The 17872-nt window shown below is 47.3% G+C and overlaps 2 protein-coding genes across 3 annotated transcripts; both read right to left on the minus strand.

Moving 5' to 3' along the window:
• Positions 1–441: 441 nt before the first annotated feature.
• LOC120833145 (tumor necrosis factor alpha-induced protein 2) lies at positions 442–8066 on the minus strand. Of its 2 annotated transcripts, none has more exons than XM_078089273.1 (12): positions 7915–8066; positions 7278–7439; positions 5883–6531; positions 3542–3653; positions 3286–3408; positions 3085–3179; positions 2914–3006; positions 2709–2835; positions 2405–2524; positions 1988–2140; positions 1752–1873; positions 442–955 (listed from the first exon to the last, which is right to left on the minus strand). In XM_078089273.1, exons 1-12 carry the CDS (start codon positions 7964–7966, stop codon positions 796–798), a joined length of 1968 nt encoding a protein of 655 aa, XP_077945399.1. In that variant the 5' UTR covers positions 7967–8066; the 3' UTR covers positions 442–795. The 2 variants fall into 2 exon arrangements, with proteins under 2 accessions (XP_077945399.1, XP_077945400.1); XM_078089274.1 differs by having other exon boundaries at positions 7843–7938.
• Positions 8067–9397: 1331 nt separating this feature from the next.
• LOC120833146 (tumor necrosis factor alpha-induced protein 2) lies at positions 9398–16494 on the minus strand. Its single transcript, XM_078089275.1, has 12 exons — positions 16322–16494; positions 15290–15475; positions 14351–14999; positions 12483–12594; positions 12227–12349; positions 12026–12120; positions 11855–11947; positions 11650–11776; positions 11344–11463; positions 10927–11079; positions 10691–10812; positions 9398–9896 (listed from the first exon to the last, which is right to left on the minus strand). Exons 1-12 carry the CDS (start codon positions 16371–16373, stop codon positions 9737–9739), a joined length of 1992 nt encoding a protein of 663 aa, XP_077945401.1. The 5' UTR covers positions 16374–16494; the 3' UTR covers positions 9398–9736.
• Between the last annotated feature and the right edge of the window lie 1378 nt (positions 16495–17872).

The raw sequence follows: 17872 nt of genomic DNA on the forward strand, positions 1-17872 counted from the left end.
CTACCCAGTACCATCACACTCCCTTTCAGGGAAACCCTGAGCCGCTGGCGGCGGTGACGCAGCAGGCTCGCGTACTTCCCGGAGGAGCTGCACAAATTACTCAGAAAAAGTAAACTGTGATGCGTCTTTCTGTCGCACGGCGATTTCCTGCCATTGTTGATTTGGGATTTGTGCGTTGTTGTTGTTGTCATCACCAAGGTGACGCCTTAAGTTTTGGTCTCAGGCGACTCGGCCGTGAAATCACACCTGTAAGAAAATTGCGGCTGGTGCGGATGTTCTGAGCTGCGAAGGCCTCACAGAGGTGTGTGGAGCCTCTGGATGAGAAGAGCCGGGCGTCAGGAGTCGCATCCAGGTGTCTGACTGCCAGGTTTTCCATTTTGATGGAAGATTAAATGTGAATGTCGCAGTAAATCAAACGTGCACACATAGGTGAATACCACACAAGTTTTACCAAATTTATTAATAAACTTAAATTAAAGACACTTAACACTTTCTCTAAAAGCATTCGGCACATCAGAAGCAATGAAACAAAACATGTAAAACTTCCTGACAACTTGACCTCTCCCTTTATTGCACATGTAATGCCAAATAATTCACAATCTGAAAATGACAACACAAATTTAATGTCCACACACGCACACAGACACTCATTGTTGTTCTCAGCGGTAAAAAGCTCCTTGTTTGCCTGCAGTAAAGTAGCTTATTCTTCCATGCAGTCGGTGCCTTTGTAACAGGGCTCGTGTTGTCACTCACACACACACAACACGGCCGACCTCGTTTGATCACTTAAACAGCTCATTTGACCCGGACCTCAGAGAAGAAGGCCCTCGCGGCCCCTCGGCCCCCCGCGGTGCTCCACTCCTCTCTGGTGACCGACAGGACGTCGGTGACGGTCCTCCGGTCGGCTTTGGAGAGGTTGGTCTTCAGCTTGAGAAGAGCCGACAGTTGTTTCTCACTGCAGGGGGGAGGACGAGGGAAGGTTTAGGATCGGTGATTTAATCCAAAGCACACGCGGTGATATGTGGCTTGTATGTAGTGCGCGCTATGGTCATTTCTCCAGGCAGATGTATGTAATGTAAATTGGGCTTTAACTTTCACTGAGTTTGATACCTCAACATCTTTCTATCACAGAGTCCGCCTCCTGTGGTATGATTGGCCGATGGGCCAGTGAGAGGCGGGACTTAGCTCTCCTCCAGGCTCGGTGGGATATCTGTGCCGTTCCTTATAAATGTTTAACCCGCCTTCATGACGTTCTGCTTGGTCGACTTATTATTCATTTCAGGTTCAGTTGAGGAAGCAGCTGTTACAGTAACGAGCACGTGAACAGACACACTGCTGAAAAAGGGATGTGGAAAGAACCACAACCTTCAATCTGCTGCTTCTTTTGTCAGGCTGTTTGCGGTCTCGTGCTAAGCTAACCATCTCCTGCCATCAGCGGTTTACAGTCCAAACACAATCTATTCCTCTAACCATCGGATAGAGAGCGGAGTGGGAAAGTATTTTTGGAAAGGGAGTATTTCCAAAAACCAAAGTATTGGTTAGAACTTCCTCATTTCAAGGTTTCCACATCGGTGAGTCCCCCGCACTGAGAACGTCATGGAGCTCAGACACAACAGCAAGCCTCAACAGATCCACACTCCTTCTTCCTGACAGCATTTCCTCCTCCTGTTGAGTGGGTTGGTTCATCCTCAGAATCCACTAACCTCCCGAAGGAGACGCGCTGTGTGTAACCGCGTCAGTGTTGAACCTACCTGAGGTCGGGGTGATCTGCTCCCAGCGAGGCTACTTGCATCTGGATGGCGGGGAGGTCTTGGAGTCTCAGGACTTCTGCTATCTTGGTCAGGATGTCCTTCAGCCAAACGTCCTCGGACCCCTGTGAGGACACAGCAGTTACGGCTCCGTCTCACCTTCTAAATGTGTTTTTGGTTTCCTGTTTCTTCTGGATTCACTTGGTTGTTTTGCAGAAACGTTCTGCTCGATTTCTCACCATTTTAAGGAATAATTTGTACAGACTCTCCGCGTTGTCCCTCACGGTGTTGCAGGCCTTCGCCTGCTGCTCCGCGTTTTTCAGTTTGGCTCCTTTCAGGAGCCTCCTCACGTATTCTACCGTCACCTCCTGGTGCAGCTTTCCCAACAGCTCCTGCAATCAATGCGACCATCGTAAGAAAGTGGATTTACACATTCTGTCTGAACATTTAAACAACCATATCAAAGAGTTTCAGAGTTCTAAAGGCAGCCGTTATTTCCCATTCATTTCACCACATTAAAAATAATCATTATGCTTTAAGAATTAGAAGCTTCAGCTTAATCCATTAAATTAACCAATGTGGTAACCCTTCTTTGAGGGAGCAAGCTGCAGCTTCTGCTGCTGAGCTGAGGTGTTCTTCATGCTTCATGCATCTACCTGGTGACAGGATCCGATGGAGCCCTGAAGAACCTGAAGCTCTTCCTCGATGCCGCCCAGCAGCCTGTTGAACAGGTTCTTATTCAGCCAGTCACTGGTTCCCAGTTTGCGGTACTCTGGCTGTGTGGAGCACAAACACGCCGCGTTAGACAGGTCACACTTTTGAACAGCCAGAGAACTTTCAAAATAAAAAGGAACAGGAGGTAAAACGATGAACTTGGGGACTCTTTTCAGCAGCGCATTAATCCACACGTGGTGGTCTTGGTTTGCTCATCAGATTTCATGAAGAAGAAGACATTCTCACCTTGAGGACCTCGTGCACAGGTTTTAATAAATACGCCTGGGCAGACAGTTTCATGTCGGTCAGAACAAGCAAACAGTCTTTCCCCACTTCCTCGGTGAACAGGTGTCTCTTCGTATTGAGGAAGTCCCTGCAGACAGAGCAAAATCAAATGAGCCCACAGGGGTATTTGTTTGTGTAGCCGGACACCTGACAGTCAGAGACGCACCTGAACTGCTCAATACAGCCGAGGTGGGCCTTCACCACCGGCCGGCTGCTCGCTTTGTTTTGCATTATGACGTCGTTTTGAAAGATCTTGAACCTGCAGGAGTTTGACAAGAGTTGAGTTTCACAGAGTTGCTGTTAATAAACACAAGACAAAACTACCGTAGTAGCTCACCGGTGCATTATACCCTTGAGTTGGCGCGTTATGGTCTGAGCCTTCTGCAGATCTCCCACAACCTTCTCAGCTGAGGTGACCATCTCGTTGATGAGCTGGAGAAAGACGACAGCATTGAAAACCACAGCGTGAGACTTTACACGAGACACTGAACCCCGAGCAGCTTCAGCGCTTTGCTCCAGTCTTTACTGAGAGGCGTACCTGGATGATGTCGTAGGAAACAGGACTGACAAAGCAGCCGTCCTCCCGCGTCGGCTCCTCTCCTTTATTCCACTTGTCCTTCGCATCCTCGAGGATGCGGCCTCCGAACGTGGTCAGCTCCTCCTGAGCGCACAACAAGCGACAACCCATGTAAGTAATGAATGAATAAAGTCAGCCGTTTTCCCTGTAGCCTCCTTGTTGGGCTGATAAACGCGGCCCGGTGGGGACGAGGAGCAGCAGCAGGAGGTCCGGTTACCTCTCGCCTGCTCAGGTATTGATCCTCCAGAGGTTTCAACAACACTTCAGGCAGCAGCTTTCCCAACGCTGCGACATCCATCTCGCCGGCCATCTGTGGCTTTTGAAGGACTCTGTGACAGAGAGAAGACACCACAACTTCCATCAGCCACGATTTAGACATCGAGCTTCTGATTCCATCTTATTGGTGTAACACCCAGACTGGGGCATTAGGTCACATGTTGTTTTCTGTTGTGTTTCTGTCACTCACCTTTCCCTCTCGTTTCAGACACCTCCTCCCTGAGTGCCACCGCCCTCTGTGATTGCAAGCCCCACCCTTATTGTTTCCACCTGTGTCTCGTTCTCCTGTGTATTTACTCTGTGCCAACAGCTTGATCTGTGCCAGTTTGTCTCTTTGTTCCCAATGAGCTTACCAGCGATTCGCCTGAGTGTGCCTTCTCGTGTTTTGACCCATTTCTGTCCCTCCGTCAACCTTTGCCTGCCGATTTGGATTGATCCACCTTCTCCGTCTGACTACCCGTGTGCCAAACCCCTGCCTGAAGTAAAGACGATTTTTGCCCCTGACTACTCCGCCTTGAGTCTGCTTTTGAGTCTAGATCCTTTTGGCCCCAGCGGCGTAACAGTTGGAGGATCAACCTGCTGTTTGTACAGCAGGAGGACAAGCAAAAGAACATCTAACTGTGAAAACAACCCTCGACTTTTGTCTTTTCCTTTCAATGCAGAGCTGTGGGATTTGTGCCCACCCCTCCCTTTCTGCACAGTTGGGCAGACCGTCCCTCAGGGCAAACAGTTTTAGCATTTAGCTTTGCTATAGCTGTTCTCAGGATGCTAGAGCCGCCGCTCACTCCTCTGTCCTCATCCTGCTGGACCTTTCTGCCGCCTTTGGCACAGTAAATCACGAGATCCTTATTTCCTCTTTTCAGGAACTTGGTGTCTCAGGCGGACAGGATCTGTGTCGGAACCTTGTCCTCTACTACTGGAGTTCCTCAGGGTTCTGTCCTGGGTCCCCTCCTCTTCTCGCTCTACACCAACTCTCGGCGCTGTCATTCGCTCGCATGGCTTCTCCTACCACAGCTATGCCGATGACACCCAACTAATTCTCTCCTTCCCTCACTCGGACACCCAGGTGGCGGCACGGATCTCTGACTGACATCCCTCAGTGGATGTCCACCCACCATCTGAAAATCAACCCCAACAAGACTGAACTACATCTCTTTCCAGGCAAAGATTCTCCTACACAGGGCCTGACGGTCAACTTTGGCGACTCTGTGCTAACGCCCACTTTGACCATTAGGAACCTCGGCGTGACACTCGACAGCCAACTCTCCCTGACTCCCAACATTACCGCAACAACACGATCCTGTAGATACTCGCTCTACAACATCAGGAGAATACGTCCTCTTCTCACTCAGAATGCAGCGCAGGTACTGATTCAGGCTCTTGTCATCTCACGCCTGGACTACTGTAACTCTCTCCTGCAGGTCTCCTGTTACCACCATTCCACCTCTGCAGCTCATCCAGAATGCTGCCCGCATCCACTTCAAAACATTGGTGCTCACGTACCATGCTGTGAATGGATCGGGTCCAGCTTACATCCAGGACCTGGTCAAACCCGACATCCCGACCCGCTCTGCATCCGATAAACCACTTGTTCCTTCTCACTGAGGGCAAAACACTCAACTAGATGACGAGGCTTTGCTGTCCTGCTCCTAAATGGTGGAACGAGCTGTCTGATGACATCAGGACCACAGAGAGCCTTCACATCTTCAGACTAAAGACTCTACCTCCACTAAAACACTAACAAATTACAGCACCTTAATGGCACTTATCTATAACAAGTTGTAAATTGCCTTTTTGTGTGACGGCCCCAGGGCCTTTACTGTGTGTGTGTGTGTGTGTGTGTGTGTGTGTGTGTGTGTGTGTGTGTCTGTCTTGCAGGTTCCTGGGTGGTTGGGAGGTGAGGGGCCGATAACCAGCTGGAGGCCGCTGGCCAGTGCAGCCAGCCTTTAAGAGACTCCAACCTGATGCATTGGGGGCTCATTCTTCCTGAAGACATCTGGTGCGATTGGGTCATAGTTGGCCTACGAAAATGCCCTATGCGAAATGTTGTTTGTCCCTTCTTTTAAAAAGGCGTTGTTTATAGTTTTGGAAAAAACCTTTTTGTGACCCCTGTATTCTTATGGTTGAAATGCATTTAGTGAAAGTCACTTTGGATGAAAGCGTCAGCTAAATTACATGTAATAATAGTATTTATAAGAGTAAAAGTACAACATTTGCTTCCAAGATGCCATGCGAGTATAAGTATAAGAGCACAGTAAAGAAGCAGATAGAAATGTCCTTACAGGGGATAATACTCGTTGACCCAGCGCAGGAGGAAGGTGCAGTCCTTGTCCTCCAGACCGAAGTCTGCGATCTTCCTGAGCCTGGCGCTGAAGGTGCGGTGGTACGCCTGGATGTACAGGTGACAGATGTTGGTCTCGGGCGGGTAGCAGCTCCTCACCACGCTCGCCACCAGCAGCAGGTCCTCCTTCATCCGCCGGCCCATGGCGCAGACATCCACCTGGACGGAGGACTGTCCCGCCTGGACGGCGGAGGGGGGTGTGGAGGGGTTGTCCATGCGCTCCTCCACCAGTCTGCGCAGCGTGGAGTCGTGGACCTCCTTCCAGGCGCAGGGCCTCCACACCGGAGGCTTTCGACCCCTCTGATCCCACAACTGGTCCTGGGCCTCCTCCTGCTCCACGGCCTTCACGGCAGACGCCAGGGCCGCGGCGGCCCCCGCCTCCCCCGGGTCCAGGGACAGCCTGAGGGTCTGCAGCACCAGGTCCAGCAGGACCCTGCGGCAGTCCGCCAGCTCCGTGACCTCCTCCTGGTGACCCGTCATCGCCTCTGGCTCCTGTATCTCCCCAAACAGACGCTCCTCTCTCGCTATCAGCAGCCGGCCGGCCTCACAGAAGAGCTTCTTCTCGAGGGTCTGCTCGTACGCGAGGCTCTCTGAGGGGAGGAAGACGCTCGTGTTCAAATGGCGTTTGTGGAAACATCTGGACCGTCCTCAACGGCTACACTGTAAAACCTGCACCCGCGAGGTGATTTAATATCGTAAAATAATATACTCTGTAAATATAAATGTGGTATCGTTGCCTGTTTAAGTTGGAGAGCAAAAGCTCCACAGCAAACCAGAATTTCGACCTGGAACCATTTGAATCTACAATAGTAAATTAAAAATCTTCTGGTTTTGGGTTATTCACCCAATAAAACTAGTCAAATATATTAGATAAAATAAAATGAAATGCCCCTTTTAAGTTCTGTAACATAAATTAAATCTCCATCCCCTTCATGACTAATCTCTATGTAATATTGTCTAAATGCTTGATAAAGTTTCTTTAAAAGGGGACATTCTGTCAGTAGGGTCTTATTGAAGCTCGTTAGTAGCCGAGCAGTAATAATGTAATATTAATTATTGATTCTCTACACTAGTTGTCACATCAACAGTGTAAGTTATTGTTGGAGGCTTTAACTTGTGTTTTCAAATGTTTTCCATGTTTAAGTAGAAAGTACATGTTAGGAGTAACAGTAATCCATGAATCACATGCAAATAGCTGTATGTGTGTATGATGATCTGCAAATATTCTACTCTACACTTACAAATACAAAAAAATCTATATTATTCATATTATCATAAGAGAAATAAGAGAAAGATGGTATGCTCAGGGGTCCTTTTGAGCCGTAGCTCAGCTGACCGTTTTCGAGGGGAGATCCATCGGCCGCGGCGGGGTTGCTGGTGGGGGCTCTGGGGGTCCTGCCGAAGAGCTTCGGCAGGTAAAAGTTCAGCTTGACGCCGTCCGTCTCGGTCCGCATCGTTGTCCTGGAGAGAAGATGGTCGCCACGCTCTGAGGAATGCTCTGTGGGGACAAAACCATGTCATGAAAATAACTCTACTTCTAGTCGGGTATTAAAAGTCAGATCAGTCGTTGCCCTTTAAATGACTACAAAACATGTCAAATACTATGATCAAAAGTCAGCTCAACGTTCCACTAAAGACGCCTGACTAAACTGGCTTAGTTATATAAGAAGCAATAAAAACACATGTTTTTTTTAGCCTGAAGCGATGGTTTCGGAACTTTTTCTTGTCAATGAACGAAATATAACTACAAAAGGTGAACAAGAATCCAATAGAACCGTCTCATCTCAATCTACATCACAGCTTTTTTGTAAAAGCTAAATTATCCCCAAAACCCCCAAATTTAATAACACAACGTGAAACATGATGTAAGGCTGTAAGGTAAAGAAGATTTACTGCGAGACCTTCTCAGAAAGGCTCCATGGTGGTGTGCCGCCGTGCAGACAAACATCTGCAGCAGTATTGAGGTTACTCACCCTGATCGCACAGTCCCTGCTCTGTTGGCTCACAGCAGCTGGAGAGTCTCATATGGGGCAGACCAAGGCTCCGCCTTCTTTCAGCAGTGGAAAGTCCACAGACACACACACACACACACACACACACACACACTAGAAGCCTAAATCCGTTTTGGACACGCTGACAGCAGAGCAAACGCTGAAATATCTGCTCTGTTTTATCAGACATTGTGAAATGTGCTGCAGACATTGATTGTTCCAAGTGGATGAATCCTGCAGACTTTGGTGATCCCCTTTCTGTCCTCTAGCGCCACCAACACCCCAGAAAATACACCCTGTCCAACGTCGGTGAGCAAAAAAGTAACTGATGAATAACTTCAGTTTGGTATTTGTTTAGTGTTAGTCCCTTCCGGGTGTAGAAACATTGCCACATATATAAACATGTTTTTCTAAGCTATACACAACAATTCCATGTTACTTTACAGGAGTTTAGCACTTCCTGGGATCTATTCTGAATAAGTATGTTTTATTCAGTGAAGAAGTCCTGCAGTGAGGAAGTTCACAGGGTTGAATCACCTGAAAGTATCGTGATGTCACAATGAGCCTTTCACATCTGCGTATTTTGCTTTTGAGGACAGAAGCTGATGCTGCTCACATTGTGAAGCCACCTTTGGGCCACATAAGTAGACGTGACCTCTGGTCCGGGGTCACACGAGATGCTCTGAGACTTTTCACCCGTGTTGTGGTGAGATCCCCTTCATCGTTAGTAGCAGTGTCTTTCCTAACTTTGGAGTCTGTTTGGGCTGCGACTGTTATGAAAGAAATCCAACGTACCCCGACTGCACTCTAAAAAATGTGACCAGTGGTTACTTAAAGAAATTGTGGCAACAAAGTGACAATTAATATAATTGAGCAGAATTAAATTACTAAAACTTTGAGTAAAACATATTGAAACAATAAATTAAATCTAAAGGAGATTTTAGTAAATCCAAATCAATTTCACAAGGAAAATTGATTCAAGCTTATTTATAATATCATCAAGTCATTTATAATGATTGGAGATTTTGGTGATATTGACTTATATTTACTCAATATTTGAAAGAAATGTATTTACATCTACTTAATATTTAATTCAAATCCGTTTATATTTAGGTGAAATGTATTTATTTATATTTACTGATTATTTGTGTAAAATGTATTTATATTTACTGAATATTTGGGTGAAATTGAGCGCTATATATTACTAATCTTGGTCAAATTTAATTTGATTTACTGAATAAAATAATTTATACCAACTTACATTTTAGCACATAGTTAAGTCAACACATTCCCATTGCCATTCTGGACTTGAATAAATTATTTAAATCCAAGTTTGTCTTGGACTTTAAATCTATTCAATAACATGACTTATCACTTTGTTGCCACAATTTTTCTATCTCTACTTCACTTCAACATCTTGGTGAAACTGTAAATTTAACTTAACAAACAGATCATCATACACACGTACAGCAGGTTAACATTTATTTGTGCAAAACTGTATAAATACATACAGGAGGACCTGAATTAAATGAGCATAGCTCATATACTGTACATTTGAACAACAATAAAAAAAACAGCATTAAAACTAAATAGCAACACAAAAAGTGAACTCAAAAACAAGAACCAAACCTAAACTCCTCACTTCAAGCATTGACCAGTAACCACATATGAGAGTTCTAACAGTTCACTTTTTTTTCTCCAAGGGTAGCTTATTCTTCCATGCAGTCGGTGCCTTTGTAACAGGGCTCGTGTTGTCACTCACACACACACAACACGGCCGACCTCGTTTGATCACTTAAACAGCTCAGTTGACCCGGACCTCAGAGAAGAAGGCCCTCGCGGCCCCTCGGCCCCCCGCGGTGCTCCACTCCTCTCTGGTGACCGACAGGACGTCGGTGACGGTCCTCCGGTCGGCTTTGGAGAGGTTGGTCTTCAGCTTGAGAAGAGCCGACAGTTGTTTCTCACTGCAGGGGGGAGGACGAGGGAAGGTTTAGGATCGGTGATTTAATCCAAAGCACACGCGGTGATATGTGGCTTGTATGTAGTGCGCGCTATGGTCATTTCTCCAGGCAGATGTATGTAATGTAAATTGGGCTTTAACTTTCACTGAGTTTGATACCTCAACATCTTTCTATCACAGAGTCCGCCTCCTGTGGTATGATTGGCCGATGGGCCAGTGAGGGGCGGGACTTAGCTCTCCTCCAGGCTCGGTGGGATATCTGTGCCGTTTGTTATAAATGTTTAACCCGCCTTCATGACGTTCTGCTTGGTCGACTTATTATTCATTTCAGGTTCAGTTGAGGAAGCAGCTGTTACAGTAACGAGCACGTGAACAGACACACTGCTGAAAAAGGGATGTGGAAAGAACCACAACCTTCAATCTGCTGCTTCTTTTGTCAGGCTGTTTGCGGTCTCATGCTAAGCTAACCATCTCCTGCCTTCAGCGGTTCACAGTCCAAACACAATCTATTCCTCTAACCATCGGATAGAGAGCGGAGTGGGAAAGTATTTTTGGAAAGGGAGTATTTCCAAAAACCAAAGTATTGGTTAGAACTTCATTTTCAAGGTTTCCACATCAGTGAGTCCCCCGCTCTGAGAACGTCATGGAGCTCAGACACAACAGCAAGCCTCAACAGATCCACACTCCTTCTTCCTGACAGCATTTCCTCCTCCTGTTGAGTGGGTTGGTTCATCCTCAGAATCCACTAACCTCCCGAAGGAGACGCGCTGTGTGTAACCGCGTCAGTGTTGAACCTACCTGAGGTCGGGGTGATCTGCTCCCAGCGAGGCTACTTGCATCTGGATGGCGGGGAGGTCTTGGAGTCTCAGGACTTCTGCTATCTTGGTCAGGATGTCCTTCAGCCAAACGTCCTCGGACCCCTGTGAGGACACAGCAGTTACGGCTCCGTCTCACCTTCTAAATGGGTTTTTGGTTTCCTGTTTCTTCTGGATTCACTTGGTTGTTTTGCAGAAACGTTCTGCTCGATTTCTCACCATTTCAAGGAATAATTTGTACAGACTCTCCGCGTTGTCCCTCACGGTGTTGCAGGCCTTCGCCTGCTGCTCCTCGTTTTTCAGTTTGGCTCCTTTAAGGAGCCTCCTCACGTATTCTACCGTCACCTCCTGGTGCAGCTTTCCCAACAGCTCCTGCAATCAATGCGACCATCGTAAGAAAGTGGATTTACACATTCTGTCTGAACATTTAAACAACCATATCAAAGAGTTTCAGAGTTCTAAAGGCAGCCGTTATTTCCCATTCATTTCACCACATTAAAAATAATCATTATGCTTTAAGAATTAGAAGCTTCAGCTTAATCCATTAAATTAACCAATGTGGTAACCCTTCTTTGAGGGAGCAAGCTGCAGCTTCTGCTGCTGAGCTGACGTGTTCTTCATGCTTCATGCATCTACCTGGTGACAGGATCCGATGGAGCCCTGAAGACCCTGAAGCTCTTCCTCGATGCCGACCAGCAGCCTGTTGAACAGGTTCTTATTCAGCCAGTCACTGGTTCCCAGTTTGCGGTACTCTGGCTGTGTGGAGCACAAACACGCCGCGTTAGACAGGTCACACTTTTGAACAGCCAGAGAACTTTCAAAATAAAAGGGAACAGGAAGTAAAACGATGCACTCTTGGGGACTCTTTTCAGCAGCGCATTAATCCACACGTGGTGGTCTTGGTTTGCTCCTCAGATTTCATGAAGAAGAAGACATTCTCACCTTGAGGACCTGGTGCACAGGTTTTAATAAATACGCCTGGGCAGATAGTTTCATGTCGGTCAGAACAAGCAAACAGTCTTTCCCCACTTCCTCGGTGAACAGGTGTCTCTTCGTATTGAGGAAGTCCCTGCAGACAGAGCAAAATCAAATGAGCCCACAGGGGTATTTGTTTGTGTAGCCGGACACCTGACAGTCAGAGACGCACCTGAACTGCTCAATACAGCCGAGGTGGGCCTTCACCACCGGCCGGCTGCTCGCTTTGTTTTGCATTATGACGTCGCTTTGAAAGATCTTGAATCTGCAGGAGTTTGACAAGAGTTGAGTTTCACAGAGTTGCTGTTAATAAACACAAGACAAAACTACCGTAGTAGCTCACCGGTGCATTATACCCTTGAGTTGGCGCGTTATGGTCTGAGCCTTCTGCAGATCTCCCACAACCTTCTCAGCTGAGGAGACCATCTCGTTGATGAGCTGGAGAAAGACGACAGCATTGAAAACCACAGCGTGAGACTTTACACGAGACACTGAACCCCGAGCAGCTTCAGCGCTTTGCTCCAGTCTTTACTGAGAGGCGTACCTGGATGATGTCGTAGGAAACAGGACTGACAAAGCAGCCGTCCTCCCTCGTCGGCTCCTCTCCTTTATTCCACTTGTCCTTCGCATCCTCGAGGATCCGGCCTCCGAACGTGGTCAGCTCCTCCTGAGCGCACAACAAGCGACAACCCATGTAAGTAATGAATCAATAAAGTCAGCGGTTTTCCCTGTAGCCTCCTTGTTGGGCTGATAAACGCGGCCCGGTGGGGACGAGGAGCAGCAGCAGGAGGTCCGGTTACCTCTCGCCTGCTCAGGTATTGATCCTCCAGAGGTTTCAACAACTCTTCAGGCAGCAGCTTTCCCAACGCTGCGACATCCATCTCGCCGGCCATCTGTGGCTTTTGAAGGACTCTGTGACAGAGAGAAGACACCACAACTTCCATCAGCCACGATTTAGACATCGAGCTTCTGATTCCATCTTATTGGTGTAACACCCAGACTGGGGCATTAGGTCACATGTTGTTTTCTGTTGTGTTTCTGTCACTCACCTTTCCCTCTCGTTTCAGACACCTCCTCCCTGAGTGCCACCGCCCTCTGTGATTGCAAGCCCCACCCTTATTGTTTCCACCTGTGTCTCGTTCTCCTGTGTATTTACTCTGTGCCAACAGCTTGATCTGTGCCAGTTTGTCTCTTTTGTTCCAATCAGCTTACCAGCGATTCGCCTGAGTGTGCCGTCTCGTGTTTTGACCCATTTCTGTCAGTCCCTTTGCCTGCCGATTTGGATTGATCCACCTTCTCCGTCTGACTACCCGTGTGCCGAACCCCTGCCTGAAGTAAAGACGGCACAGTAAATCACGAGATCCTTATTTCCTCTTTTCAGGAACTTGTCTCAGGCGGAGAGGATCTGAGTCGTAACCTCGTCCTCTACTACTGGAGTTCCTCAGGGTTCTGTCCTGGGTCCCCTCCTCTTCTCGCTCTACACCAACTCTCTCGGCGCTGTCATTCGCTCGCATGGCTTCTCTTTCCACAGCTATGCCGATGACCCCCAACTAATTCTCTCCTTCCCTCACTGGGACATCCAGGTGGCAGCACGGATCTCTGACTGACATCCCTCAGTGGATGTCCACCCACCATCTGAAAATCAACCCCAACAAGACTGAACTACTTCTCTTTCCAGGCGAAGATTCTCCTACACAGGGCCTGACGGTCAACTTTGGCGACTCATCTCACACTTGGACTAGTGTAACTCTCCTGCAGGTCTCCCTGCTACCGCCATTCAGGCTCTGCAGCTCATCCAGAATGCTGCCCGCATCCAGTTCAAAACATTGGTGCTCACGTACCATGCTGTGAATGCATCGGGTCCAGCTTACATCCAGGACCTGGTCAAACCCGACATCCCGACCCGCTCTGCATCTGATAAACCACTTGTTCCTTCTCACTGAGGGCAAAACCCTTAACTAGATCACGAGGCTTTGCTGTCCTGCTCCTAAATGGTGGAACAAGCTGTCTGATGACATCAGGACCACAGAGAGCCTTCACATCTTCAGACTAAAGACTCTACCTCCACTAAAACACTAACAAATTACAGCACCTTAATGGCACTTATCTATAACAAGTTGTAAATTGCCTTTTTGTGTGACTGCCCCAGGGCCTTTACTGTTGGTGTGTGTCTGTCTTGCAGGTTCCTGGGTGGTTGGGAGGTGAGGGGCCGATAACCAGCTGGAGGCCGCTGGCCAGTGCAGCCAGCCTTTAAGAGACTCCAACCTGATGCATTGGGGGCTCATTCTTCCTGAAGACATCTGGTGCGATTGGGTCATAGTTGGCCTACGAAAATGCCCTATGCGAAATGTTGTTTGTCCCTTCTTTTAAAAAGGCGTTGTTTATAGTTTTGGAATAAACCTTTTGGTGTTAAAAACCCTTAATTGCCGTAGTCATCTTTCATTTGTTGCGGTCGAGGAGCCAGACGGTAACACTTGTTCCTTGTTCTTTTGTGTCTGTATTCTTATGGTTGAAATGCACTTGGTGAAAGTTACTTTAGATGAAAGCGTCAGCTAAATTACATGTAATAATAGTATTTATAGGAGTAAAAGTACAACATTTGCTTCCAAGATGCCATGCGAGTATAAGTATAAGAGCACAGTAAAGAAGCAGATAGAAATGTCCTTACAGGGGATAATACTCGTTGACCCAGCGCAGGAGGAAGGTGCAGTCCTTGTCCTCCAGACCGAAGTCTGCGATCTTCCTGAGCCTGGCGCTGAAGGTGCGGTGGTACGCCTGGATGTACAGGTGACAGATGTTGGTCTCGGGCGGGTAGCAGCTCCTCACCACGCTCGCCACCTGCAGCAGGTCCTCCTTCATCTGCCGGCCCATGGCGCAGACGTCCACCTGGACGGAGGACTGTCCCGCCTGGACGGCGGAGGGGGGCGTGGAGGGGTTGTCCATGCGCTCCTCCACCAGTCCGCGCAGCGTGGAGTTGTGGACCTCCTTCCAGGCGCAGGGCCTCCACACCGGAGGCTTCCGACCCCTCTGATCCCACAACCGGTCCTGGGCCTCCTCCTGCTCCACGGCCTTCACGGCAGACGCTAGGGCCGCGGCGGCCCCCGCCTCCCCCGGGTCCAGGGACAGCCTGAGGGTCTGCAGCACCAGGTCCAGCAGGACCCTGCGGCAGTCCGCCAGCTCCGTGACCTCCTCCTGGTGACCCGTCGGCGCCTCTGGCTCCTGTATCTCCCCGAACAGACGCTCCTCTCTCGCTATCAGCAGCCGGCCGGCCTCACAGAAGAGCTTCTTCTCGAGGGTCTGCTCGTACGCGAGGCTCTCTGAGGGGAGGAAGACGCTCGTGTTCAAATGGCGTTTGTGGAAACATCTGGACCGTCCTCAACGGCTACACTGTAAAACCTGCACCCGCGAGGTCAAACCAGAATTTCGACCTGGAACCATTTGAATCTACAATAGTAAATCAAAAATCTTCGTGTTTTGGGTTATTCACCCAATAAAACAAGTAAAATATATTAGATAAATTTGAGATTTAGTTTATGTTAAATCACTTTCATTCAAATTCTGTCTAATATATAATGTCTAAATTCTGCTAAAGTTTCTTTCTCCTGACCGTTTGGGGGCTCCTCCTGCTCGGTGGGAGGGGGGTGTCCATCGGTCGCGGCGGGGTTGCTGGTGGGGGCTTCAGGGGTGCAGCAGAAGCTAAACACCGACAGGAGACAGTTCTGCCTGACGTCGTCCGTCTCGGTCCGCATCGTTGTGCCGGAGAGAAGATGGTCGCCACGCTCTGAGGAATGCTCTGTGGGGACAAAACCTTGTCATGAAAATAACTCTTCTATTTCTAGTCGGGTGTTAAAAGTCAGTTCAGTTGTTGCCTTTTAAATGACATCAAATATATAACTACACAAGGTTAACTTAACAAGAATCCAATAGAACCATCTCATCTTCATCCACATCACAGCTTATTTGTAAAAGCTAAAATATCTCCTTTTTAATCCAAAAAAACCTTTTTAAACCTTAAACTTTTTAAACCTCATTAAAATTTTAATAATACAAAGTGAAACGAGATACAAACATCAAGGGAGCAATAGTTCAAAATGGAAGTAAGTAAAATAAAAATACTCTTATCCGCCTTCTTTCATGAGTGGAAGGTCCACACTGACATCTGAGGAAAATATCTCTATTTCATCAGACGTTATGAAACGTGCTGCAGACATTCATTGTCCCAAGTGGATGAATCCTGCAGACTTTGATGCATTTCATGGGATCTATTCTGAATAAGTATGTTTTATTCAGTGAATAAGAGCTGCAGTGAGGAGGTTCACAGGGTTGAATCACCTGAAAGTATCGTGATGTCACAATGAGCCTTTCACATCTGCGTATTTTGCTTTTGAGGTCAGAAGCTGATGCTGCTCACATTGTGAAGCCACCTTTGGGCCACATAAGTAACCGTGACCTCTGGTCCGGGGTCACACGGGATGCTCTCAGACTTTTCACCCGTGTTGTGGTGAGATCCCCTTCATGGTTTGGAGTCTGGTTGGGTTGGTGTTATCTAGTAGAAGCCCAACGTGCCCACAGTATTGACGCGAATTTGAGATAACAACTCAAAAAACCTCATTGAGCTCAATAAGAAGCCTCCGCTTACCTTCTGCTCTGCGGCGTCTGCAGGGGAAACAGGGGCCGAGTCTGGACAACATCCCTCCTCAAGGTGTGCGTCTGTAGTTCCTCTGTATCTGCACTGAACCCGGCGAGAGACGCGTGCAGCTTTTAACAGCAGAAAGCCGCAGGTTGAGAATTGCCCTATTTCCTTTCCTGCATCACATGCGCGTTTCCTGCCTCACTCATGTGTGAGGTCTGAAATGCGCAGTTTTACATGCAACACCTTGCATTGATTCATAAATACATCAAGTTCCCCTTTGATCCATATACCATTAACTCATTTATTATGGAGGACTAATGAGGTATAACTATGTATAAACACTGTAATTCTCAAAGCATCTCCCAATATACGTCTTATAAACTATCCTCAAATACTACAAATGGTTTTCATTTCCTCATTTTCCTCGCCTAAACAGACGAGTGAAACACCCTCACTCATGTATAGATTATGAGCACGGACACATAAGACACCGGCTCTCTGCACATTATCTCCTACCAAAGTTTCTCCTTTGACCTTCAACAGTTGCCTCCGGCAGGATATTGAGTTTTATTTTTTTATTCCATTTTATTTGTTTATTTATTTTCTCCTGGTTCCTATTCTGAGGTGGGCTGCAGGCTGAAGGGTGGACAGTACAGTAGAATAAGTTAGATGTTATGTTTCCTGTGACCTTCGTTTTTATTATAAACAAGATCACCCCTGTTGTTGTGTGTCACTCGTCCCGTCATCCTTCTCATCTTGATCTTCACGTTAGCTGCTGCCATGCGTCCAGTGATGATGCCAACAGCTTGATGTGTGCAGAGTGCAACGTTCTGAACGTCAGCATGGAAACATTTGCTAATAAGCACTAAAAAAAAAGTAATGAATTATAAAAAAGGGAAATCAGGGTCAGTTGGGTGAATCCTCCGAGGAGCACGGATGTTTCTTTTAAAGTTTATGACAATCAATCAAATAGTTTTGGAGTTTTTCGACCCCAAAAAACAAAGATTTATTTGTGTTAAAGGCCAATGAGGATGCTCTTGTGTTTACATTGGATGGAACACGTTCATTAGAAAAGGATTTAAGAGAAGAAGAGGAAGCGTTCCGACATTTCTGTCAAAGACAACATTTTCTACGAAAAGGTTTCTTTCATCATTTCTCACCTCAGTGTCACAATGAACCCACAGACTCTAACATGCAACTCTGAACGGAAACTTTTGCAAAACACGACCCAATGAAAAGCGAAAGTATCCGAGCCGCCGTGTTCAGACAGAAACATGTGAGCTCTTCATCACGGGCAGCAAGAAGACGTTGAGACAGACGTTCCTCAGAAGGACGCAGCTCACATTTGGACTTAAATCCTATTTCTTACATTGAGCTTAGTTTACACACACGTGTGTCGGATGGAAATCCTGCCCACGATTTCATCAGGTTCTTCCAATGTGACCAAACGTTTGCACTTCAGGTCAAAGAAAAGAAAAGACATGCAGCTGTAACGTTTGATAAAAAGTATTTACATCAAATCTCTTTTTGTGTTTCAAATGTTTTTCTACAGTCATT

Source organism: Gasterosteus aculeatus, chromosome 15 (genome assembly GCF_964276395.1).
Source record: "Gasterosteus aculeatus chromosome 15, fGasAcu3.hap1.1, whole genome shotgun sequence".
NCBI classification, from domain to species: domain Eukaryota; kingdom Metazoa; phylum Chordata; class Actinopteri; order Perciformes; family Gasterosteidae; genus Gasterosteus; species Gasterosteus aculeatus.